General features: G+C 42.0%; 1 protein-coding gene across 2 annotated transcripts in view; it reads right to left on the bottom strand.

The window, feature by feature from the left end:
• Positions 1-19045, bottom strand: part of galcb (galactosylceramidase b) — a 52988-nt gene extending 33943 nt beyond the window's left edge. The window contains exons 1-7 of one of the 2 annotated variants that reach the window (XM_026151948.2): positions 18284-19045; positions 18063-18131; positions 17924-17987; positions 17485-17598; positions 16848-16987; positions 15918-15956; positions 15604-15731 (exon numbers count right to left, since the gene is read on the bottom strand). In XM_026151948.2, the coding sequence (XP_026007733.1) occupies positions 15604-15731; positions 15918-15956; positions 16848-16987; positions 17485-17598; positions 17924-17987; positions 18063-18131; positions 18284-18424 (695 nt within the window). In that variant the 5' untranslated portion in view covers positions 18425-19045. Of the gene's footprint in view, positions 1-6756; positions 6888-15603; positions 15732-15917; positions 15957-16847; positions 16988-17484; positions 17599-17923; positions 17988-18062; positions 18132-18283 lie in introns of both variants that reach the window. The other variant, XM_026151947.2, reaches the window with a different exon arrangement.
• Positions 19046-21135: the final 2090 nt, after the last annotated feature.

The following is a 21135-nucleotide window of genomic DNA, read 5'->3' as shown; positions in this document are numbered from 1 at the left end:
GGCACAGCCCCGTCCACCAGGGCATGAAGCAGGTATGGAGGAGATCAAAACTCCAGACATCCAGAGGCCCTCAGAACACAAGAGACCAAGGAAGACCAACAGAGGGGCAGCTGCGCCACTATCCCAGAAAGAGCTGAGGAGAGCCCCAGATGAGGGGTCACTCAGCAGCCGCGGAGCAGAAGCCAGGAGGGGGGGGTTGCAGTGACGTGCCCGTGAGCTCCGCCGGCAGCCAGCTGTGCCAGAGTGACCGAGCCCCAGGCCGAGAGGCCGAGGGCACCCAACCCCCGAAGTGGCCAAAGCGAGCCCCAGGCTCCAGGCCCCGACAAGCAGCCACCAAGGAGTGAGCCGGTGTGTACCCGGGCGCCCATCCCCGGACACAAAGAACCACCAAAGCACCGATGTCTGAGGGCGTCTGCCACTGGCAGGGGAAGTGGTGGGGGGAGATAGGCCTCCATACCTTAGAGGGCCTGAGATGTCCCCAGAGAGGTGGCGTCTGATACCCAACCTGACATATAGACACAGACATACAGGCACACACAGATACAAACATCCATTCCCACCCTTATGCTCTCATATGCAATTACTCAACACTCACCCAACGTGGAGACAGACATAGAGAGACACTGTACACACAATCACACTCCCCAAGCGTACTCTAAGAACCGGGTCTAGGTACCTTTGCCCCTGGAGGGGGAAACTGCACCCAGACCCAGGTGGTGTTACCCTTTTCCCTGAAGTGGGGAAAAGCAGACCGCCCCGACTCCGCAGCAGCAGGGAGGCCCCACACTCCAGACCCCAGTCGGACGGCCAACTCCTCCTCCTGGCCCCCCGCTCCAGCAGGTCGCAGAGAACGGGGGTGAGAGAAGACTCCAAACCTCCCTCCACCCGCTCATATGTAGTGCTGATGCATGTGTGTTCTAGGGTGCATTTAAAACCCAGGAGGGCATGGAGCTACCTGCCAGAGAGCAGCAGGTAAGCGCATAGCCCCTCCTGATAGCCCTCAGTGTCTACGTGTATTTAAAATTGAGAGGTGGGCAATGACGCCAGGGGTGAGGTGTACACCCTGATGGTCTTTTGGAGTCTGTGTAGCGTGCCCACCCCCAAGATCCTATGTGTATGTGTTATGAGAGTGTGAATAATGTGAATGTCTAAGTTGTGAGATAAAATTGAGGCACAAGAAGCCAGAAGGGGACAGAGGGGGGATGCTTCCCCTGCACCCTGGTGACACACCCCTACTCCAAGGCCCTGCATGTGTGGGTGATTGTGGTGGAGCGGGAAGAGGGAGGCAGCTGGAGATGGGGAGGGAAGGAAGGGAGGGGCAAGTGACCTCTCCCTGGGGCCAGCTCCCCCGCTGACCCCAGTAGGCACCCCCATACTCTGCAACCCGCCAGGGAAAGGGGGCACAGGCCCATCCGGACCGGGGCACAGAACAGCAGCGCCACCCGGCCCCACAGAGCCCAGGACAGCCCATCTGACCCCACCACAGAGAAAACTGCACCCACCCCACCATCCACTCATCTTCCAGACTACATGAGACAATAGACGCCCAGGCTGAAATCTTCCTCCACCTCTCCTGTATCTCCCCCTCCTGCAGAGTGAGTTCCTGAAGAGAGGAGAGCTCCTGCAAGATGTAACAACCTCCCCCACCAGTTGAAGAGCCCCCCAGGTGGCTCGATGCACTGGCGGAACCCTGCGCCAGGGCCGGGCCCCCATACACCCACCCGCCCACAACCCCAGCAACATACCAACCAGGACCCAAGCCCCCGAGGCCCGGCCAAGGCCCCAGCCCAGAGACGGAGCGCCCCAGAACCTCACGCCCGTCCCGGACCCACCCAGGGGCAGCCAGGCTACCAGGTCAGTAACCCACGTCCGTCAGCACAGACCCTCCCTTAGCCCCGCTGCATGCAGCCACAAGGAAACCGTCACCTAAGAGCCCCTAATAGGCCATGACCGCTACCCCGGGTTGAGCCCCCCAAGGAAGATGCTACTGGGGAACCCCCCGACGCCCTAAGCCTGTCCCTACCCCCACACCAATCACTACAGCGAAGGTGGGACCAAACTATGACCCCCCACCCCCACTAGGTGATGGAGCTAATCAAAGGAGCCCAGAGCAATTGATCTGATGTGGTGGTAGAGGCTGTATCGAGACTAATGTAATCTAATAGATAATTTCTATATTGGTTAGAATTAAGATTATTTTTGTTTTTTCCAGTTCATGAGGACTGTTTTCTTGGCTATGCATACGGCAGTGAAAACCATATGGGCTATATTCTTATCTGTAGTGACATTATCTAAGCTGCCCAACAAACACACTAAAGGGGAAGTTGGAATGTTACATTTCAGACACTTTGGCTATGTTCACACTGCAGGCGAAAGCGCATCAAATCCGATTTTTTTGACCCTATGCGACCCATATCCGATCATGGTATGACAGTGTGACCGGCACAAATCCGATATTTTCAAATCCGATCTGGGTCACTTTCGTATGTGGTACTGAATCCGATACATATCCGATGTTTCAGAAAGCGACTGCTGTGTAAATGGTCAAGTCGCATTAAATCCGTTTTTTACGTCACTGACACAAGACAGACGCCAATTATCACCGCCGGAGAAGCGCTCGATAAGACATCGCGAACGCATTTTATTGTAGTGTGAACGAGCAGACAAAAAAAATCAGATTTGATCAAAAAATCGGAATTGAGCATTAAGACTTGCGGTGTGAACGTAGCCTTTGATAAGTCTTCACATATCTCGCGCCAAAACTTCTGAACTGGTGGTATGCTATGCCTTCTAATGATACTGCCATAGGGATATCAAGAACCCAGTGGAACTCCATAATTAAATTTAGCGTGTGAAAAGGACTCTCCATTTCCTGACGTGTTCGGGTCAAATCAGACCGATTTACAAATTTAAAAACTCCTAAATATTGTGTTTTACATCCAATTGCCTAAAGGCCTTATGACATCCTCCACACTATGCACTTGAACATATTAAAGTGATGAGCACTTCTTTCGTTGAATTTTGAGTGTTTTAATCAATTTTGTTACATCTGTGGTGTTCAAAAGTGACCGTCATAGAAAATGAATGGGAATCCATCATCATTTATTTATATAGCACTTTAAAAAGTGCTGTACAATACAAATATAAATATAGTAATAAAATAACAGAAATCAGACATAGCATCAAAATTAATAAAAATGTCAGTTACCCACAGAGTTAAAGGCCAGGGAATAAAAATAGTTTTTTAATAAGGACTTAAAAACTGTCACTGATGTAGCCCGTCTAATATGGAGAGGAAGGTTGTTCCAAAGCATCGGCGCTGCAAAAGAGAACACTCTGTCTCCTCTAAGTTTCAGCCGTGACTTTGGGACCAAAAGCAACAACTGCTCAGCTAGAGCTGGGCGATAGAACGATAACGATATGTATCGCGATATAACTTTTACTCGATAGAGAAATTAAGCTATCGCGATAGACCTCGCCACTCTTGTCCTCTTAAAAAAAAAAAAAAAAAAAAAAAGGTCAGCCGATCCAAATTCAGTAGCGCAGAGCCGAACCAATCACAGCCGCAGCGTCACGTCGCGTGACTTGTTACGTACAGCACAAGTGCCAAGCCGCACGTGTGTTTGTTTGGGAAGCAGCCAGCGGGTAATGGAGGAAATGAGTGTGCCGACTAGAAAAATCAACCGAGCGTGACCGAAGAGAAAACAGATGATGGTTCCAACGCCGGAGAGATTGTCGAACGGAAGAGCCATAGAAGTTCCGTAGTGTGAAGGTATTTCGGCTATTTCAAGTCTGACAAAAAACAGAGTAGCGTGCACTGTAAATTGTGCCGAAAGCAAGTCTGGAAATACAATAAACTGGTGCATGCGTCACACTGTGCGCCACGTTATTGTTTCGGTGAAATGAATTTCTACAATACTGTTACTGTTAATTCTACTCTCTGCAGTGTTTAAATGCTTACATATACACACAGTTACTGTCCCTCCACACTTACGACTCGGTTCTGCTTCTATGCCCCAGCTTTGTTTACTTTTTCCCACCGAGGCTTCTAGACTTCTGATTGGCCAACATTTCTGCACGGTTAGGAATCTAGCTCCACCTGCTGCTTTGGCATGTTCATAGCAGCGTTTTCCTTCATTTCTGCCTTTATGTGTGGACGGGATTATTTTTTAAAACGAAAACGGAAAATCTCCGTTTTCAAAAATACCCGTGTACGTGTGGACGTAGCCTCAGTCTCTGACTGGAAGCGCTAATTCGTCATTCGGCTTTTGTCAGACTAAAGTAACTGTTAAAACTGTTTGAAAAGCTAAGCTATACAACAAGGAGAGATTGAGAATTTCCTTTTAGTTCTCAGTTTATTTGATATTGACAAAAGTTAGTCAGTTTTGTCTGTTCTTCTGTAAAACAAACTAAGATTTATTTTTAGAATTAATACTTTGTTTCTAAGTGGAATTGACAATTTAGTCTGTTTCATTTGTTCTATTTTGAAACTTAAACGCTTTAGCGGCTGCCTTTTGTGTAGTTTGCAATATTTGCCTTTATTTATCTGAAAAAGTCTCATGTTCCTTAAGTACATCTACCCTGTTGAACTTATTATGGGAAATAAATATTTAAAAACAAGCTGCTGATTATTTCACATTTTACTTGTGAGCAATGGCACATTTAAATCTTACAAATATAGTTATTTGGCTTATATCGTGATAGATATCGTTATCGCCTGAAATGAAAAAAACATATCGTGATATGAAAAAATCTCATATTGCCCAGCTCTATGCTCAGCTGATCAAAGAGAACGAATGAGAACTTGGGGCTTCAACAAGTCAGACAAATAAACAGGTGCCAGACCATTTAGAGATTTAAAAACCAATAAAAGGACTTTAAAACAGATCCTAAATTCAATTGGAAGCCAATGTAGAGAGGCCAAAATCGGAGTGATGTGGTCAAATTTCCTTTTGCCAGTTAAAAATCGTGCCGCAGCATTTTGCACTAGTTGCAAGCGTGACAAAGTGCCCTGCCCAACCCCTATTAAAAGTGTGGAAATAAAAGAAATTATTTTACTGCTACAATATATTCTTTATCATTAACATTGCATTGATAATATAACCTACAGCATTGATATAGCATCAAGATGTTTATTAAAGATACTGGCATTGGATTAACCTTTTATTACAGGTGCAGCCATAATCACTTTATACACACATTGCATATTTGTGCTCATTCAGAGATGATGCTCAGTCTATTAAAGGTTTCAAGCTTTGTGAAGCGCTATGTCTTCACAATATATTGTGTAGGTGACTTGGAGCAATAGAAGGATAAACAGCATTCATGCTTACAGACATATGATTTAAACATAGGCCAGGCCGAAGGCCTGGTATTCATTTAGCTTCTAACTGCATTTTAGTTTGCTTAGTGACAGATGACAGAAGATGAGTCAAGAAGAGGACAAGCCCAGAGGGACCGTCTGTGTCTGAACCTAATTGCCTTGTATGGAAGATGTGACTTCTTTGTCTAATTTTAGCGGTTTAAGATTGACCATTTACTGAAACTGATGCATATTATGTTAATTTGTGACGCAGAAGGGGTTGAACCCTGACATGAATAAAACCATTCTGAATTGAGCTGTTCGGTGAAGATCGATGCTGGTGTTGCTGTATACATCTTCCCACGCGTGTACTCAATAAATCATTGTTTGACTGCACTCTTCTGGGCCTCTGTTGGTTTGTTCCATTGCTCAATATTTTCGAATTCGGGACAAAAGAGAATTGCAATAATCTAAATGTGAGGTAATAAAGGCATGAATAACACTTTCCAAGTCACGCTTGGAAAGAAAGGGCTTAACCTTCATTAAACGTCTGAGGTGATAGAATGCTGATTTTACCACCCCGTTTACGTGGTCATGAAAGGTAAGTGATCAACAGTATCAAACGCTGCACTGAGGTTTAGCACAATAAGCACAAAGATGAGTCCACTGTCAGAGGCCATAAGAAGATCATTTGTAACCTTCACCAAAGCTGTTTCTGTGCTGTGATGGGCTCTGAAACGTGGATGAAATCCGTCTTAGAAGGTATTAAATGCTGCACTTTGTTTAAACGCAAAAGAAAGAATAACAAACGACTCTGTGCTATACTGCCATTAGAAAAAAGCATGTTGTTTTTACTGCTAGTAGTTTACATAATAATAATAATAATAATAACCAACAACAACAACTTATAAACTTATAAAGTGCTTTCAGACAAAGTGCTATACAGCTATTTGAAAATAAAGAGATAAATAAATAAAAGTGATGCATAGCAATACAAGTTAGAAACACAAATTAACAAGTTAAAAACATAATAAAAGTTAAAAACGATAAAAAAAACAAAAAACAAAACTAAAAGGCAAAGAATTAAGACATGTAGGATAGGGTGAACAAGTGGGTCTTCAACTTAGCTTTGAAAACCTCCACAGAGCATGCCTGCCTAATATCTTGAGGAAGGTTGTTCCACAAAAATGGGGCATGAAAAGAAAAATCATGTTCCCCGATAGTTTTTTTTTTCTGGCTCTAGGAACCTTTAAAACGGCAGAATCCTGGGATCGGAGAGTACGAGATGGAACATAAGGGTGCAAAAGATCAGAAAGGTATGAAGGTGCCAAACCATTTAAAGCCTTGTAGGTGGTTCATTTTTAAGCAGCAACCATCAGCTGGCTGAAGTTTTAGCTGCTGAGGATAGAGAACATAAGCTACGTATACAAACTATTGACAGAGGAGGATCCTACCCTATCACGTCTACAGCTGTGCTCAGCTCAGGGTCTAGCAGCAGAGAGAAGGCAATGGGCTCCCACAGGTTGTCACTGGCTATGATCTTGACCCTCTCCAGACCACTCTTATCCAGAGTGTATCGCAGCAGCTGGTGCAGACAGTCACAGTCATAGAAGGAGATTGACAGCAGAGAAGACGGATTCACAGCTAGCACAATTCAGAATTTGTCTATACAATGTTTGCTGCTTTCCACATAAAACTTTTATATCCAGAACTAGTTTCTCAAGAAACTGGTGGCATTAAAGATGCTTTTGTAGAGACTTGATGCAATAGGAGGGATAAACTACTGACTACAGTTAACATTTCAGTGATTCTGTCCATGTTTGGGACAATTTATTATAAATCAAGCAATCAAGGCTTTATTCACCACATGCAGGGTGCCCTGCAGTGAAATGGGACGCCCCCCCCCGACCATACACACACAACACAGACATCACATGGGGAAACAGGTCCGAGATCGGTAGCATTACAGAAAAACATTGAAATATACACTACAATGGGAAAGTACAAAAGGAAAAAAAGAGACCTCTACTCATGCTGGGCTCCGGGAAGGACAGCATGAGAACAAGAAACAAAAAAACTCCTCTGCACAAAAAAGCACATAAATGTCCACAGCACAACATTATGTAACACGTGACAAGCCACAGGGATGGGTAGGGGGTGAGGAGTAATCCGAAGCAAACACAGCAGCCATCCTGCCCAGCGCTACCATTCCAGCACGGGCTCAGACCCGCCGTGTTCCCCAGGAGGGAACAACCATCGAAGGCGTTTGGAAAGGGAGGGGTGATGAGTGTGTGCATATCAGTGTATGTGTATGCATGTCCATAGTTCAGCTGAGACAGTGTCCTTCGCCTGCCAGGCTAAGTAAACAGTCTTCCAGCCAACCCAGGTGGCCTAGCATGGAATGGGAAGGAACAGTCTAAACACAGTCGTTATCAGGGAGTTTTTGTTCGGCTCCAGCCTTGAGCCCACAGCTGGCGCCGAAGGGATAGCCGCAATAAATGGTGATTTTTCTTTTATGCGAGCAACTCATGAGAATTTCAAAGCTGCTCTTTAACACACACTGGTCTCTCAATCTCCTGTTGGAGAGCCGCGAGCCTCTCCATGATGTTATCAAACTTGCGCTCCGTGGTCTTGTCATTCTTGTGCTCTGATAGCCGATTCTGAGAACTCACGACTAGGGATGGTTACCGGTATCCGGTGCCATGATGGCACCGGTTCTGACATAAACGGTAGTAACCAGACCGAAAAGCAGCGCACATTTCGGTGCTTTATTTCGGTGCTTTTTTTTTCCCTGAGCTGTGATACACTTTAGATTCTAGCCAATCATTTTACGTTTCCGAGGATAGTAGGCGGGCCCAGGTACGTACGTTCTTTTAGAGCAGAGCTACAGATTAAAAATGCCCAAGGCGAAGCGGTCAAAAGTCTGGCTGTACTTCACAGCAAAATATGCAAACTCAGCAGCCTGCAAGTGCTTTAAGCTGATACTGTGATACTGTCAAAGGAAGTAACACCTCATATCCGATGAAACACCTGGCGACGCATAGCGGGTTTTTTTAAAAGCCGAGAAATGCACCGTATTTGATAGCTTGCTGCGAGACCTCACACCGTGCACATCTACTGCGGGTGTGGCGCCTGTTATCGGACCCGGAGTTAGCAACATCCCCCAAAAACTCGAAGAGGAGAGTCCTGGCCCCTAGCCCTGCCAGTGTAGCAGAAATGATGACGGATGATGATGCAGCAGCAGCCGTTCTTCTCTGTGTGAGTAGCTTAATGTTGTTCGTGTGTAATTTACGTTGAGTAGGCTGACCTAATGCAGTAAAGTGAACTAGCAAACACCATCATAGCTACATGCGGCTGTCTTCTTGTTTGATGGCAGATACTCCCTTCACCCTGGCCAAAAAGGCTAAAATGACTATAGAAAAAGTGGAAAACAGTTAAACATGAGAGGTTTTTGGACAAAGTTTGTGTTTTTTTCCATTGATTAAGCACTGCTTCCATCCAAGAGCGATACCATATATGCCCCATAGCTGCAGAAAAGGCTAACATTGTTATCTTTTTACAAAAAACAAAAACAGCTGAACATGAGAGGTTTTTCGACCAATTTTGTGTTCTCGATTCTTTAAGCACCGGTTTGAGCACCGTTTAAGCACCAGCACCGTTTCAAAAGTACCAGTTTGGCACCGGTATCGGATAAAACCTAAACGATACCCATCCCTACTCACGACTGCAGTGAGCTGCTCCACGATGTAATCCAACTTTCCCTCAGAGATGTTATTCTGAGTGATCTTCTCCTTGATGTAATCCAATATATGCTCAGAGGTAGAGCTGGGCAATAGAACGATAACGATATGTATCGCGATATAACTTTTTCTCGATAGAAAAATTAAAATATCGCGATAGACCTCGCCGCTCTTGTCCTCTTACAAAAAAAGAAAAAAAAGAACAGCCAATCCAAATTAAGTAGCACAGAGCCGAACCAATCACAGCCGCAGCGTCACGTCACGTCACATGTGTATTTGTTTGGGAAGCAGCCAGCCACCGTACCGCCCGGGTAATGGAGGAAATGAGTGTGCCGACTAGAAAAATCAACCAAGCGTGACACACACATACGACTCGGTTCTGCTTCTATGCCCCAGCTTTGTTTACTTTTTCCCACCGAGGCTTCTAGACTTCTGATTGGCCAACATTTCTGCACGGTTAGGAATCTAGCGCCACCTGCTGCTTTGGCATGTTCATAGCAGCGTTTTCCTTCATTTCTGCCTTTATGTGTGGACGGGATTATTTTTTAAAACGAAAAATCTCCGTTTTCAAAAATACCCGTGTACGTGTGGACGTAGCCTCAGTCTCTGACTGGAAGCGCTAATTCGTCATTCGGCTTTTGTCAGACTAAAGTAACTGTTAAAACTGTTTGAAAAGCTCAGCTATACAACAAGGAGAGATTGAGAATTTCCTTTTAGTTCTCAGTTTATTTGATATTGACAAAAGTTAGTCAGTGTTGTCTGTTCTTCTGTAAAACAAACTAAGATTTATTTTTAGAATTAATATTTTGTTTCTAAGTGGAATTGACAATTTAGTAGTCTGTTTCGTTTGTTCTATTTTGAAACTTAAACGCTTTAGCGGCTGCCTTTTATGGAACGCCAGGACTGGCATAATGAATTAATTAAATACACCATTAAATAATTAATTAAATGTGACAATAATTAATAAAATTGGAATTAATTAATTAAATAAATAGTTATGACACATGTGATTAATTAATTATTGACACATTTGATTAATTAATTATTGACACATTTAATTAATTAATTATTGACACATTTAATTAATTATTGACACATTTAATTAATTATTTAATGATATATTTATTTATTTCATTTTGGCAGTCCTGGCGCCTGGCTCTCATCTTGAAATAATTTTATCTGTCAGCCTCACCCATCAAACTCAGGGGGCGGGGTTAACGCTGATCGAGTCAAAACCATTGCTTTGGCCTGGTGGCCATTGTTTCTAGCACACAACAACCGGCATGTGGAAGCTGACAGAACTGAACTTTGAAAAACCCTGTTTGTGTGTCACCAAATACCGTTTTAATATTTTTGTAGCCGAGCATGTAGTGGTTTAATCTTCATGTGTCTGGTCGGTTTGTCAAGATACAGCCTCTTTGCAAAAGTGTTTCGATGATTTCGGAGATGTCTGCCCAGTCTCACGGCAAAGCGTGGGATAGACCCGCTTGCCTCGCAAGCAATCCCACCGACAAAGCGCAGGCCCCGGTACACAGCTGTAATAACCCCCGCTGACTTCTTTTACTGAGGTTATATTTATCTGTGTTTTATTTCCTGATGTTCTTATGTGTCCTACGTGTTTCAGTCGCCAATTCTGAATTATAACTAACATTAAAAACATGTTTAAGGAGGAGAAAGTGCAAATAAATCTGTTTAACATCTGATCTTTGGGTTTTTGTTCAGTAATCAGCGTCATCTGTGTATAAACGCATAAAAGAGATAACGTTGGTGTTTCCGTCATGTAGTAACTGCTGGCTTTAACTGTACAAAGGTTGTTCGACACTATGAAACACATACAGACTTCATGATGTTCGGCTAATATTTTTATTGTGAATATTAATCATGAGGGTAAACGGCCCTGTACACCACGGAGCGAGGTCAGCATATCCACGATATCCTCAGCTCCATGAGTTAACACAAAGTTTCCCAGCTGACTATCTAACTGCCAACTATTCCAGAGACGTGAAAATATACAGCATAAAGAAAAGTGTAAGAGACTCAGCAGCAGATTAGAATAACATTTATACATTTAATAAATCACCAAATGAATCCAAGAAACGAGCAAACCTGTTCCGACAATTTGAGTTTGTATTCCCTCAGCTGCAGACTCGCTGCTGTTTAAATGTTTGAAAAGGAAGATTAGATATTAAAAAATGTCAAACATAGACTCAGTCTGCCTTCACATTTGATATGAGGCCAGCACGTATAGTGGCTGTGTCCTGTTTTAAGATCATACATGTAAAATTGTTGTCTGACCTCCGTCGATCCAGCCGCTCAGAGTCCGTGGTTACCATGGTTACTGCATAAGCAGCTATAATGTTAACAGCTGGCACTGAGGAAGCTTACCGGCAGCATGGGTGTTTATGTTTTTCATTGCAAAAGAACCGTCTGAATGGTTAACTGAAGTTAACTTGGATAAATTATAGTTAAGGAGTATCACAGATAACGCCTACGTGAGCTGTGCGACTGTTCACCACTACACTGAAATCAGCAGGCTATTACTGAAATACACGTGCTATATCATAAACTATGATATAAATAGGGAGGTCCTATTAACATGTTTAGTTTTAAAGGACACCTTCCTGCCTTTAGTCTCCTTCATGAGCAGTATTAGTTTTCTTCTAACATCCAGAAGTCTGCACGATGTGTTTCATAGTTTGTAACAAGCCTTTGACAGGTAAACATAACATGACCGAAAAAGCAAAAAAATGGTTCATTTATGTTTGATGTGTGTTTATTCCTCCCTAAATATTGTCGGTGAAGTTTGCCATGCACGTCAGATTTTCCTGCGCATTTTTATACCTCTGCCAACAGAGAGAAAGAAAAAAAAATCTCATTCTAACAGACAGCTGGTGCTTAGAATACAGTTGAATAACTATTAAAAAACAGATGATATAATATTTCTGTCCATGTTGCAGACTTCATGATGAACATGCTGTTGCAAACTCTGCTCCTCTCGGTGGAAATGCGCCTTCTCTTTCCTCTTTGTATAAAAACGTTATAAAAGTCAGTTTAATCTCAAAATTCACTGTTAAATCCAAAACACACCAGATAAAGAAAAGCGAATAGTTCAGTCTAACACATGTGCCAGTGAACCATTAAACGTCTGTGAAACTATGCAGTTATGAAACGTAACTTTAACCTCAGCCAAACCGATTTGCTCAGTTGTAAATAAAACAGCGAAGTAAACGTGACCCGACAGACAGAACCTGAGTGAATGAAGTCCAGCGTTTAACCACTGAGAGCTAAAACTCAGCTGAGGTTTGAAAGCTGTGTGCCGGTGATTGGACATCAGCCGCTGATGAAGCTGTTCACCTATAAAGTCCTCTGTAAGGAAACAAGCTCCAGCAGCTCGGGAAAAATACTATATTTACTTATCTTGTGCAGAAAAATGCGCTGACATTGCTTTATATCGAGCACCGGCTGCCCAGTTAAACTGTGACTATCACCAGGTAACGTAGGCGTGTTTCTTGAATTAGCAGCAGGTGTTAAACAGCTGACAGATGAGGAGGAGGATGCATGCAGGTAAACTGAGGGTCTGTTGAGCTGATCGCTGGTTTCGTGAGAAAAATGTCAGCTCGTTCTTTATGTTACAGAAGCACAGAGACACAAAACCAGGCGGAAAGAGACGATTGTTCGGTGAAAATGAGAATCTGCGAATGCAACATGTGGAACACGGAGAGTGGAATATGTAAACAAACCGGTTAACGTAACCCCCTGGGTGCACTCTGCATGCTAATTGTTAGCAGAGCTAGTTAAATCTCTGAAAACATCTGAGCACTTTTGCAAACATGTTCTATGTTGACAACCTGACCAGACATACGGCGCGACATTCGCGGCTAAAACACTGTTAAAAGTGTAGTTGGTGACAGAAAAACGGGGTATTTTAAAACTACACCACCACTGCTGCCTGTGATTTGATCTGCATTCTGGGATACCTGGCTTCCCCAAGTCTACACAAGCAATCGATTATCTAGGATCGACCTGTTTTGACTTACTTTGCACGGCAACCAATCAAATGTTAGAGAAGCTGCATGGGCAGCGTTAACCCCGCCCCCTGAGTTTGATGGGTGAGGCTGACAGATAAAATTATTTCAAGATGAGAGCCAGGCACCAGGACTGCCAAAATGAAATAAATAAATATATCATTAAATAATTAATTAAATGTGTCAATAATTAATTAATTACATGTGTCATAACTATTTATTTAATTAATTAATTAATTCCAATTTTAATTAATTATTGTCACATTTAATTAATTATTTAATGGTGTATTTAATTAATTCATTATGGCAGTCCTGGCGTTCCATAGCCTTTTGTGTAGTTTGCAATATTTGCCTTTATTTATCTGAAAAAGTCTCATGTTCCTTAAGTACATCTACCCTGTTGAACTTATTATGGGAAATAAATATTTAAATAAAAACAAGCTGCTGATTATTTCACACTTTACTTGTGAGCAACGGCACATTTAAATCTTACAAATATAGTTATTTGGCTTATATCATGATAGATATCGTTATCGCCTGAAATGAAAAAAAACATATCGTGATGTGAAAAAATCTTATATTGCCCAGCTCTACTCAGAGGTCTTATTCTGAGTATTCACGGCAGCTGTAAGCTTCTCCAAGATCTTAACCATGCTGCATTCAGTGAGCTCTTTCTGAGAAGTCGCGCCTCGTCCCACCGTTTCAATCCCAGTGGGCAGCCTTGGAGGGGTTTGAACAGCCGGTTCCGCTTTCTTAATTCTCCGATAAGCCAGGGCCAAGCCAGCTCCGATCAGCAAGAACCCTGTTATCATGGTTCCGAATAGGTAGATATCTTCAGCGTCCTCGATCGACAGTCCCGCCAAGCACACGATCCTCCATGTCTGCCACCCGTCCATCGTGTATCCGGCAGGGAAAGTACCTCCAGGGCACTCGGGCTCTCCCAAGCCCAGACTTCTCGTTGAGAAAAGGGTGTCAATAGCATTCAGAGACCAGTTGATCAAATCCATAATTCTTTTAGGTTTTAGAGAACGACAGTGACAGACTGTTCCAGGGAAACTAATGCACACGAGACAAGACAAGGGCACAAGAGGCTAAGCAGGGAAGATAAGGGGAAGGAGGAGAGGAGAAAAGTGCAACTGCCTTCGCCGAGAGCCAAAAGAGAAGAGAAGATATTATAAGTGATCATTGAGGTTATGGCTCCCAGTCCTTCATATAATGTTTGATATATTTTGGTGCTCTCTGATGCTACAATGTTACTGTAAAGTCTTGAACCTTTCCTTTTTTTTTCTTTATATTACACTAGGAAACGGAACATAGATGCATTCACTCCAGCTGTCTCTTCACCAGGCCAGCTATCACAGTCATGTGTCCAGGAAAGGGAATTTGAGGGGGGCAGGGATTGAGGCTGGTGATCAGCTTCATCTGCTTTTACACTAACTCTTGATATTTGGTATGGTTACCTTTATTCCTTAACAAGCTGCCTCTGTCAGTGCGCCCCAGGGTGGCTGTGGCTACAATGTAGCTGCCATCACCAGTGTGTGAATGTGTGCGTGAATGGGTGGATGACTGGATATGTAAAGCGCTTTGGGGTCCTTAGGGACTAGTAAAGTGCTATATAAATACAGGCCATTTACCATTTACAGGCCATTTGTTCTGTTCTGTCAAGATGATCCTACACTGCTTCAGTAATGTTAATGGGTCAGTCCATGACTGACAGTGTTTCACTATGTGTTTGTAGTGGGGTGTGGTGTGTGGGGCAGTGTGGATGCAACTGCGTGGCATCCGCAATCACGCCTACTGAGTTAAAACCAATAAATCAATAAAATGGCTCAAAACTGTGATCTATGGACTGTTTCTTTTCACTGGAAATAAGAGGCTGAACCCAACTCTTGAAAAACAACTTGTTGTCCTGGTGGCATCCTATCACGGCATCACACTGGAATTCACTGAGCTCCTGAGAGCGACCCCTTCTGTTACAAATGTTTGTAGAAGCAGTCTGCATGCCTAGGTGCTTGATTGCATAAGTGTGTGGCACAACTGTAGTCATTCGTTTTTTCCTACAGTAGCACATCAACATGCTGTCACCCAGGAGAGACAGATGCAAATTAGACTCCAAATTCAATAAAAAAATTTCTCAGCACTTATGATTACTTTCTGTATTGGGTCAATATTCATATTTAAAAACATTTTTTTAATGCAGCTTTAAAACCACCTAAGAAATGTGGCAGATCTGAAATTTTTTTTTCAGCAGCAACACACCTACACATGATTCAGCTCCGACTTTATCTTTCAAGTCCAGCAAAATAACAGCCACAAACATTCAGCTGGGTACTTGTGGAAGAAGAGTGTGCTTTAACAGAGACGCACCCAAACTCAGTGGACATTTCGGATTTACGCAATCAGTTGTCAAGCACCAAATAGCCTTCAAGTAAACTTATAGCACATGGTAAAAGTTCTGCTTTTACTGTGCCATCTGGTCCAATGATTTACGCAGTGGGAGCATTTCATTTCAAACTTCTTGAGACTCTGTACTTACCCAATCACATCAACAGAATTATTAAGATATGGGTCAAGGATCATAGAATTAGCGACGCTCCAATCGCCGTCTGCTGCGATGATGCCAACACCAATTAGACCAACTTTATCCAGCATGTTCCGGAGCACCTTTGGCGACAAAGACATGCTCTCAGTGGAACTCGGCTAGAGCTTTAAAATCATCCCAAACACCGTCACACTGCATCTCTCAGTAGGACAACTCAATGTTAGTGGCTGTTTTTCTACTTCAATTTACACTGCAGGCTACTCATTATGACAAAAGTACAATGAAAGATAACAGTAAGTTATGTTTACCTTAATGTACTTGATGTCAAAGCTTCGCTCATTCCAGATCTAAATGGATGAAAGAGAATTTTAGTTTGCAAACAAACTTTTGCAGGCTCAATTTCCTGCAAATCCATCAATCCAGTATCACGTGGTAAAGCTTTTATATTCCAGGCAGGCCTTCAGTACTAAGCAACTAATAAATGTCATCTGTCACATTTTACAACAAAGTCAGGTTTTGATATGTTCCCACTTACCATGTTAAAGTCACACTTTAGTGGACAGAAACCCTTCATTTTCTAACAGGGCTAATTCCATGCAACAACAGCCGCACAGGATTAAGACAACATGAATGAATCAAAGCCATGTAAGTTACTGTAGAGAGCAATAAGTAACATTTAACATTAACAGAACTACTTTTTTCCTCCCTGTGTTTGTGGGCTGGCTTTCACTTGGTCACATTGACCAGATTCACATCTGCTACTAGAGGTCCATCTTTGTTCCAATTCCTGGTTTATATTTGATGAAATACAGAAGTTGGTAACAGGACTTACATTAGAGAATTTACTGTCACTAGGTGGCTGCAAATAACTGCTTAGTGTTTAGAAGTTTTGACCATTACTACTTTTGGTTATTAAAATCCTGAGAATGCCAGAGATACTGAAAGATAATGCAAGCAGTCAGATGTTCAAACAGTTTAACCAGAGCTCAAAAATGAATGTGTGTGTTTGAAATGTAACAAAGAATTATAATTAATAGCTATATTAATTAATTATAATCCTGTTATGAAAGGAAAGTTCAAAACATGCCAAAAGCCACCAAGCTGCAAAGCACTCACTTTTTGAGGAAGCAGCCTTTGTAAGGACCACAAAAGCAATGTGTTGAAGTAGAGATGATTATTGCATGAATTTTGTGGGTTTGTGCAGAGCTGCATTCTAATCTGAGAAGTGGTATACACACCCCAACATACTGAATGTCTAGGTCATGGTACTGCTTGGCACCAAGGATCCAGTTCACCACATATGTTGCAGTGACATCCGGGTAGTCATAGGGCCAGTTCTTGCCACGGCCCACCCAACCGGGAAACGCCCAGGGCAAACCTATATGAAAACAAGCAGACACACAAGAAAAGACAATGATTCTTTTTGTGTTACATTTAATATAAATTTCACTATCTGGTCACATTTCCAATCACCCCCACCATCTATCCAACAAACTGAGCAGACTTGTTAAAGTTTTCAATAATATCAATAATATTATTGTATTATTTACATTCCATATAAAATAACTGCATGCATTGAATTGTAACCTTTATATCAAAACTACTTTATTCAAATTTTTAAAAAAAATAAATGAAAAAAAAAAAAAATCTCCGGATAGAAGTAAATGGGTGGAAAGTTCTGGCAGAAATTCCATGAGGTTTGCCAGTAATACCAAATGTGTTCATGCCAAGAAAAGCAGGAGTGGTCATTTGTAACAACACATGTAGATTCTAAATCTCAGTTTCCTACTATGACATTTTCCCTCTGATGTCTACTGGTTTTGGTTTACTGCTGTCAAGTTATCAGACAGAAAAGGAAACAATGTTCCTTCTTACCTATGAGTGTGATATTTGGGTTCCTCTTCTTGGCCTCTTTCATAAGCCACCACTCGTAGCCTCTGTAGTAGTTCTCATCATTTTCATAGCGCATGTGAGACGGCTCTGTTCCATCTGATCAAATCAGAGGTTCAATAATACCAAAAAAATGGAGAGAGTCAGTTTATTCTTGAAGTTATACTATGATCCAAAGTGTCTATCACGACCCCAGCACCAAAATATGTGGTAATTATAGCCAATATCCTATCCATACAAGACTTTAAGATCCATATGAAGCAGATGTCACAAGTGTTTCCTTGTTAAGAAGGAATTTATGTCATTCTGCTGGACTTTAGCTGTGTGTCATAATGCATTTCAGACCTGGCAGCAGAGAAATGGAAATGTAACAAGTAACAAATTAGAAACTGTCAGAAATGTAGTGTGACTAAATGTACTTTACCAGTAGTTTGCGCATCTCCTCCGATCTCCACCTTCAGAATGTGCAAAGAAGCTCCAAAGTTTGGCTGAAAATAGGAACACAGAGCAGTGAGTTCCCGTGCTTAAAACTGAACTGTGTGAATGAGTTGCTTCTGTCGTACCTTAAACAGGAAGTCTAGTATCTGGCTGCGGTACGGCTCCGCATAACTCACCAGTAACCGAGACGTCGCCTACATTAAGGCACACGTAGAAATGTTATGTTAGTAAAATAATAAGCTAATCAGAGAAACAGAAACATGCAGGCAGGCATGCATAGATCAGATTGTTCCTGTGGAGGCAGTGTTGTACAAGGAAGTACTCTAGTAAAATACACTAAACTCACCCCTCCGCCGCTTAAACCTCCAATTCCATCAAAAACCCTTCCCAGACCCCCGTCATCGCTCAGGACATAATTCTGAGCAGAGCACAAAGCCAAAGCCAAGAGGAGAACGGACACTAATAACGCCGACTCTCTGCAGTCCATCCTGAGCGCTAGCTGACAAGACGCTGTACGCGCGCGCACATTCTCTATCACATGACAGCGCAGCTGAGCGGCCACGTGATGTTGAAACCCGTCACACCGGTACTTACTTTTAAACGTTTATTTCGTTCTACGAACGTCCGCAATTTAAAAAAAAAAAATCTTCAAACAGTGTTCGCAATGATTTTTTTAAGGGTACACACGACCCACCCTTAAAATCCGGGGAAAAACGGTGAGGCATTTGTCTGCTGCATTAGAAGAGTTTTTTTTGTTTTGTTTTTTTTATTGACGCAAAAACAAGAATTAATATATAACAACATGGCTCCTGCAAGATTCCTTTGGAGCAGGTGATTACAAGAAATTAGCTTTCAGTTTTTTTAAAAAAGGAAGAGAAAATAAAGGGGTAAATTTGGGCTTACTAACTAAATCACATTCTTCAGTTGTGTTCAAAGGTTTCACTGCATCTTTTGTTTTCATAAAATAAGGGCTTTAAAGTATGAAATAAAAATTTTACAAAAGCCAGCTTTGTATGTTTAGATCTGTGTATTTAAAATGTACAAAGAGTGATTATAGCATTCACCAGAAAGTCATCTTTGCTATTGTGCATAATGAGTCCATAAACAATATCCCTTTTAGTGAAGTCTTCTAAATGAGAGAACTTGTAAAGTAATGGGTTATTAAATATATTTATTGTGAAACAAATTAAAGCAAGTCTAATTGAAAAACAAGACTGAAATGAGGAAAAACCATCAAATGACATATTCATTGTTAAAAAATAAAAATAACACGATTTGTGTCACGGACCCGGCTCTGTCTATTTTGAGATGGGTTATTAAATTCATATACACATATACACTGATTAGGAAGTTATAACAATCTCAACTGTGTGATGTCTCTTTAAGACAACCCAAGTTAATGTTTAGTGATGTCACAAGTATGTGCTACTGCCCTCTGTAGAGTGTGGGAGAAACGTGCTTACACATGGACACATGGACTGAGATGGACCTCGTTTTTTCAGCTCCCAAACTCAAAGTAATGTTACAGGTTGTATGAACATTGCTTGCTCCATGTAAGACAGCAGCGGTTGGTGAAGAGTGTGTTTATTAAAAGACGAACACTGTGGAATTTCCAGTACCAGTGTGGTCATGAGTGTCCTGCTGAGTGTTTCTACGGCCTCCTCTCAACCACTTAATACAACCCACGTTACAAATTAGTAATGTTTATCCATGTTTATAACACAAATTACCCAGTGGTCACTGTTGTCATGTTTCGCTGTGTGGCAGGCAGGAGAAAGGACCTACATACAGGAATCGAACATGGAAATGTAACTTAAAATGGTAGCTTTATTACTGGGAAAAACACTCCATTAAATAAACACATGAAAAGCAAACCAACACCCTGAACATGGAAACTAGGAATTAACACTGGAAAACTAGGAACTTGCTCAGGAACTTGCTGAAGCAAAAGTAGTTCGGCGAGGCCATGAAACTCAGGTCTGACTCAAAGCGATTCTAGCAAACCATCAGACAATTCAGAAGGGGAATATAGTGCATTATTTACACAGTGGATAGTGGCAGTTGGGGTAATACTGATTATAACTGGGGATATAGACAGGCGGTGGAAGGAATACTTTGAGGACCTCCTTAATACCACTGACAAAGAAGAGTCTGGGGACAGCTCATTTTCTTTTCCTTTCAGGAATCAACTTAGCTGTGTGTAGCTTCTGGCTGAGCTTGCTGCTGTGTCCTGCTGATCTATGTCAGGGCAGGACCAGGCCCACACAAGGAATACTTTATTCAAACTTGTCAGCTTCATTTTCTCATGCTGGGGATTTTTTCTTATTTGATCAATACTTGATTGTAATCTAAATCTAAGAAACCCACTGAACTGAAAGAAATCCACTTGTGAATATCTTTACAGTTTAATATTGGAACAAGCTGTCATACAAGAACAGAAACATGCTTCATTAGAATTCTTTGAATCCGAACTGTTTCCAAAAGGGTTTGTATAAAATTACAAAAAGGTCTGAACACCCCCTCAGACCCTCTGCCAGGGTTATACTTATTGCTTTCCAATTAGCATAAGCATTATTTATTTTTAGGTTCAGAATTTCTAACAGTAGTTATTATGGTCCGTGAAAAACATGTCTTTTCTTTTTAAACTAAGCCTCCTGATAATGATGCTAATTAAAGTACTAGTGTAGTAGCAGCTGTCTGATTTTACAAAGAAAGATAAACCTATACTATGGGAAAAATATGAAGCGACTAAATGGGTTGCTTGATAGGACCAGGGGCCTGTTCTTCGTACCTCGCTAAGTAGGTTAGCCGGATTAGATTGTTGACGATTTCGCGTGATCCTGGATCAGTCGGTTCCCCGAAGCTCATCCGGGACTTGCTGTCATAGCAACAGAGCCGTAAGCGTAAACCTGCTCGGGAGCAGGTTCACTTTATGTAAACAGGATTAGATCGCGGCCACGCAGGTATGTCCGCTTCATTTATACGAAAGCAACAGCGATATTCCACCACTGTTTCACCATAAATAAATATTATCAATGTAACTAAAGACAATGCAGCACCTGATCCATTTATTGATTTCACACAGATACATACAGGTCATTTCCTAAAAAAGGGAAATGTACTATTAACATTCTATTACATGTATGTGATTATTACAGATGTAATTCATATTTCAGAGTAGTAATTGTAAATTACTTC

Source organism: Astatotilapia calliptera, chromosome 19 (genome assembly GCF_964374335.1).
Source record: "Astatotilapia calliptera chromosome 19, fAstCal68.1, whole genome shotgun sequence".
Taxonomy (NCBI): domain Eukaryota; kingdom Metazoa; phylum Chordata; class Actinopteri; order Cichliformes; family Cichlidae; genus Astatotilapia; species Astatotilapia calliptera.
This window is presented reverse-complemented; position numbering and strand designations above follow the sequence as displayed.